The sequence below is a fragment of the Crocuta crocuta genome, unplaced genomic scaffold (genome assembly GCF_008692635.1).
Source record: "Crocuta crocuta isolate KB4526 unplaced genomic scaffold, BGI_CrCroc_1.0 scaffold143, whole genome shotgun sequence".
NCBI classification, from domain to species: domain Eukaryota; kingdom Metazoa; phylum Chordata; class Mammalia; order Carnivora; family Hyaenidae; genus Crocuta; species Crocuta crocuta.
This window is the reverse complement of record NW_027529175.1, coordinates 348361-354123: the sequence shown is the minus strand read 5'-3', so window position 1 is coordinate 354123 and position 5763 is coordinate 348361. Positions and strand designations below refer to the sequence as shown.

The window sequence follows — 5763 nt, the reverse complement described above, 5'->3', positions numbered from 1 at the left end:
CTAGAAGCCTTCTCCCTGCCCCCCCTCCCCCCACGGATGGTGACAGTGTGGCATTCACTGCCTTAACGTGTCCAAGCCTCTCTCCCCACAGCTGTAAAATGGGAATGATGGGGAGGGAGATCTCTTAGCCCAGAGTACAGCACAGAATAGACAATAAATAACATCTGTAAATGTCTATGGTGAGATGATTCGCTCTGGGACATGATTTAAGGGTTATACATTTGGTCTCAAATGGCAAGGGGTCACCGTCACCCTCTTTTGGCCAGGTGGGATGTCTGCACCTCCTCCACTCTTTCCCCAACCTGTGGAATTACACTCCCCACCCCACCCCACCTACCCCAAGCACCTGCAGCGGGTGCCTTCCTGGGCTTTGGGACCGTGGCCGGAGTCCACGCATCTGAGTTATGCAGGTGCCGCACTGCGCACCTTGTGGCTGCTCAGGGGACATTAGCCCCTGCAGCGGCCACCGACACCTCTGTCTCTCCTCCCTGTCTCCAGCCTCGGTCTCCCCCTCTAACAGGGCGGCTACACAGCCACCCCACCGGGCACTTGTTCAAAGTGTGTCCCCTCTCATCATCTCTGAGACTCTCCTTAGAAAATACCCACAGGGTTCCTTCCCGAGAACGATACCATTGTCCACGGGCCTAGGTGGAAGGCTCCAGGAAGGCCCTCACGTTCCATGGCCCCGGGCACCATCAGAGCACAAGTCCAGGGGAGAGACAGTGCCATCCTCGTCTGCCCCAAAGGGCTGGTGACAAGACCAGTGTTGGGAATCCAGGTGCGGTCCCTCTTCTGCCACCAAGTGGCTGTGTGACCTTAACCTGTGACAGGGAGCACCTGGATGGGTTAGTAGGTGGGACTTGCGGATCTTGACCTTGGAGTGGTAGGTTCGAAACCCACCTTGGGTGTAGAGAAGTAAGGGAGGGAGGAAGGGAGGAAAGGACGGACCTGGGACCTGGGACTGGCAAATAGGGGAAGAGCACTGAGGCAGGAGGGTCTGTCTGGACACCTGGGGTCAGGACTGAGGGAGAACCGCTCCCCTAAGGGCGGAGACATCAGAGCCTTCATCCAGCCTTCATCCGGAGCTCCGATGACAGAGGTGCACCCAGGAGCGGGGGCGTGGCCCGTTCTGGGCCCACCTCTTCTTTCTGCGGCCCTCCTTCGGAGAAGCCGCCGGAAGCCAGTTCCACCAGTGGGGGTGGGGAAGGGGAGGGTGCTCCCCCGGGAGTGAGTGGGTGCGAGCACGTGTGGGTGCGCTGTGCATCCCTCAGGGCAGGGGCTCGGCACGCCCCCCTGCTTCCCAGCAGCCTTCCCTCTGCGCGGAGGCTCACACCCCGTGGGCCCAGCGCTGGCAGCCAGGTGGTGTTTAGGAAGACCAGAGCCCCCCACCCTCACCCCGCATCCCTCCCTGACCCAGAGCGCCCCCAAACCGGCCCCGCATGCGCACCTTTCAGACTTTGTAGCTGTTTTTATTATTAATATTATCTTTTCCTTTAAGCATCCCTTTAAGGGTGAAATGAAATCCAACCATTTACAGAGAAAATGATTTCAGAATGTACATATTGATTTTCCCTTACAAAAAAAATAATACTATTATCATTGGCGTCCTTAAATTATACATTTCCCAGGGCCCTGCCTTCTGCTTGGGGAAGTCCTGTCTCCCCTCCCCCACTGTCACCTTTGTCCCCAAAGCCCTCCCACTCCTGCCCCTGGGAACCGACATGACCTGTGGGCCAGCTGAGTCTCACGAGCCTAGAGGTCATAGGGCCAAGTGGTTCCCAGGGAAAGACACCTGGTTATGGCGACAGGGCCAGCAGTGTACTGGCTCCCACACATTCACAGTTTGGCTTCCTTTCATAATGGAGGAGTGGCCCAGGGCTCCCCTGCCCACCCCCCAAGAATTCCCAGTGTATGAATGTGAGTATACGTGAAACTCTTCAACCCCATGACTCAGCCCCACCCCACACCCCTCTGATGGCTGCTTTCTCCACCCAACGGCCAGGTCTCCATTTGGCAGTGACCACGAACAGGGTTCTGGGTCTAAGAGGGAAGGTGGGGGCTGGCAGAGCTGAGCTCCTCCCCTCTTCCGTCTCCCGCCCTGGAGCTGGTGAACTGGATGCCAGAGACCCCTGCCAGCCTGGGGAGGGGGCATCCCCATAGCAGCCGAGGTACCAGGGGCATGAAGTGAGGGAGCCCTCCAGGAGGGAGGCCCTGCGCTGAGACTCAGGCACGATTCAGGAGCCCCCCCGAGACCCCCGGGTCCAGGGGGTGTGCAGAGGTGGCTGGGAAGGCAGGCGCCCGCCTGGGTTGGACCAGAGCCACAGGCACATCCTCACCTCTTTTGCCACTTCTCAGATCCAAGAGGGATTGGGGGGCTGCTATAACTCCAAAGGAGGGTTTCCCTCGGGGCACCCCAGAGACTTCCCTGGGGTGGGAGAGTGGAAGCCATCAGGCCCCTCCACCTGCTTCCTGCTTGCCAGCTCTGCGGCCAGCTCCTCAGACCACACCCGTGCCAGACATTTCTCTGGTAGAAGAGACACCCTCCCCTCCTGGCCCATCAGGAAACCCCAAGACCCCCGGAGAAAGTCCTGGCTGGAGGCTAGGTGGCATGGGACGGAAGGACATGGTTGGGATCAGAACAGGCTGGGGAGGTAGTGAGCTCTCAGCTGTTCAGCCCTCAGGTCAGGAGGATTCTCATTCCTTGGACTGAAAGACAGACAGACAGACAGACCCCGCATCCCCTTGAGCCTTGCTTTCTAGGCTCCCCAAGGGCTTTGTGCCTCAGTCACTTTGGGGGAGTTGTAAGGAGCCCGGGCCACAGGCCCCAGGTCCTAGGGAAGGGGACGCCTGGGCCCTGCCCCCACACCCATACAGAAGCATATATTTACAAGGACACCCCAATACAGACACATACAGGTACACACCAAGCATGCACACATGCCCATAAATACACACACGCACACACAAACATGTACCGTCCACAGGCAGGCTCGCATCCTGGCATCGTTGGGTGAACATCTGTGGGGGCCTCAGGAGGGCGGTGTCTCACCCCTCCTTCAACCGCAGGCTCTCACTGCCCCCCAGCTTTGGGCTGGCAGTGGACGGGGGCAGGACAGGTGCGTCTAAGAGCTCTGAACTTGAGAGGAGGAGCCTAGGACTGCGTTCGTCATTCTGCTGCTCTCTCCCCATCCCCCTCCCTCTGTGCCAAAGATGCTCCTGGTCTCCATTCTCCTCCTTCCTTTACTGAGGGAACTCTGAAGCTGAGGCTGGGCATGTGGCTGAAGACTACCTTTCCCAGCGTCCCTTGGAGCTGCTTGTGACCACGTGACTAAGACCTGGCCTGTGAGATGCGATCAGAAGTGACCGGCCATTCTGGCTCATGCCCTTAACAGGAAAGGACATGTGCTTCTCTTGCCATTCTCTGCAGCTCCCAGGCTGGGACGCACACGCGAGGGTGGGAGCCGAAGCCACCACTCTGTCCAGAATTGGAAAGTGTGTATAAAGGAAAGCAGGGCTGCTCTACTGGATCTGGACCATCTCCCTCCAGACAGTGAAGCCAGAAACAAGCTTGTCTTGCTTAAACCACTGTATTTGGGGGCCTCTTAATGACAGCAGCTTGGAATCTAACCAATGCCTCCCCTGCCCCCGTGAGATAAACTAAGGGGAATGTCAGATGACGTACAACCGGCCTTAAAGTCCTTCCTGGTCCCAGGCAGCCTCGTGGGTGCTTCCTGGCTCTGGCCAGCCCCAAGGCGGGGACACAAGGGTGACTCCACCAGAAACGGTGGACAGCTGGGGCTGTGGGGTCCAGTGGGAAGAGGTGATGGGAAGGACCTCTGCCTCCCCGGGTCCCCCTTCCAGGCCTGACCCGTGAGGCTGGCTGATGGCCCAGCTTCTGCCGCCCATCCCACCCTGAGAGCCGGACTCTCGGCCTTACGAGGGCTGAGTGGGCAGCCCACAGGACAACAAAGAAAAAGAAAGAAGGTCAAGGCCAGGTTTTGAACCAAAAGGAAGACTCCCCGGGCTTCCGCAGACTCCAGGCTCCCCTACCACGGGTGCTATCCAGCGCAGGGGTGCCCTGCGGGGCAGGGGGCAGAGCTCTCTGCTCCCTCTGGCTCAGCTCTTCTGAGAACTTCCTCCCAGCCGAGTGCTGCTTTACACCCCCTCCCACCTTGGTGTCCCCTCTTCCTCCTGGACCCCAAATGCACCTGTGGACAGAGCCCCAGGCCCTCCTGGCATGCCCACTTCCCCGCTGCAGGTCCAAAGAAAGCCCCAGGAGGCCAAATGGCAGGTTTCTCCCTGGCGGGGGCCGCAGCCCCCACAGAGCTGGCCTGGAGAGCTCGGGCCGCAGCCTCCCTTCCCCACCCCTGCCCGCCCTCCCCTGCTACCCAGGAACCATCATGCACTCTCCGCTGGCACCTCCGGGCCACAGCACTCCTGGTGGACGGAAGGGCTGGACTTCCCTCTCCTGATGAGGAAGGATGTTTTGTGAGCTCACAGGCCTGACCCTCGGTTCCCAAGGGCTCGAGGAGGGAAGGCTCCTCCACCCATCCACACTCCCGGTCCTTTCAGGAGCCAGCCGGCAGGCAGAGGGGGGCAGGGAAATAACGGGAGGGGCCGCCACCCCCACCTGCCACCGGCTCTGGAAGGTCACGCAGCCTTAGCCTTCAACCACATCCAATTTGCCCCTGGCAGGGGCCCTTCCCTCCGGCCCCCTGTTCCGCCGCCCACCTTCCGCTGTGCTCTTGGGCTCCTGGTAGGGGTTATCCAGCAGGTAGCGGAACTGGGCGTAGTTGTTGAGCAGGTACTTGGGGGCATACATGTGTTCACTGGGGTCCGCCGGCGGGTACTCCTGCTGCGTGCCGTCAAACCAGCCCCCGGTGCGGATCAGGCTCCGGATGTAATTGAGGTCCCGTTTGTCCTCGTAGTCACCCCAGCGGGGGAAGTCGCCGTTCTGGGCGGACACGAGCTTGAAGTAGATGCCCTCGGGCGTGAAGCACCAGGAGCAGTGCCAGCCGGCGAAGTGCAGGGGGCTGCCCAGCGACCACTGCACCAGGATGTGGCCGGTGCGGTTCTCGTACTGGCGGAAGTTGGGCATGGTGTAGTACTGGCGGCGGCGCAGGCGGATGCCGTCCAGCCCGTACACCGTCTGCAGCATGTCCACCGTGCAGCCCGACACCACCTCCAGGGTGCCCGGCTGCTTCCAGAAGAAGCCGTACAGTGACTTGCGCATGTGGAAGGCGAAGGGCTCCGTCCAGCCGTCGTAGAGCTTGAGGAAGAGCACGCCGTCGCGCGCCGGGATCTCGTCGGCGTCGTCGATGATGAAGACGTCGTCGGGCCGCAGGTTGCGCAGGCGCGACACGCCGTCCTGCGTCAGGAACGTGCGCAGGTAGTCGTCGGCGATCCAGCCGTCCTGCCGCCCGCCCAGCGGGAAGTGGTCCAGGAAGACGTAGAGCACCTTGTGCCGGATGTACTCGAAGGTGCCGTTGGTCAGCATCTCGCGGAACTTGAGCGGCCGCGGCTCCCCGTAGGCCGTGAAGTTGGACTCGCACACCACGAAGGCGTCCACCACGTCGCCCAGCTCGTGGAAGCGGACGTCCAGTAGGTCGAACTCGTGGTTGACGTTGATGGCGTTGATGACCCGCCGCGGCACCTCCCGGGGCACCAGGCGCTCCTTGGTGGGCAGGTTGGAGTACTGCACCACGGTGGGCACGCCGCAGCTGGGCCCGTGCCAGCCCGGGAGGCACACGCACTCCACCCACT

General features: G+C 60.9%; 1 protein-coding gene across 6 annotated transcripts in view; it reads right to left on the bottom strand.

Annotated features, from left to right (window-relative positions):
• Positions 1-1448: 1448 nt before the first annotated feature.
• MGAT3 (beta-1,4-mannosyl-glycoprotein 4-beta-N-acetylglucosaminyltransferase) overlaps positions 1449-5763 on the bottom strand; it is a 24438-nt gene continuing 20123 nt past the window's right edge. For all 6 annotated transcript variants that reach the window (XM_077757911.1, XM_077757909.1, XM_077757910.1 and 3 more), the window contains exon 2: positions 1449-5763. This exon is cut by the window's right edge and continues 482 nt beyond it. In XM_077757911.1, coding sequence (XP_077614037.1) covers positions 4661-5763 — 1103 coding nt within the window. In that variant the 3' untranslated portion in view covers positions 1449-4660.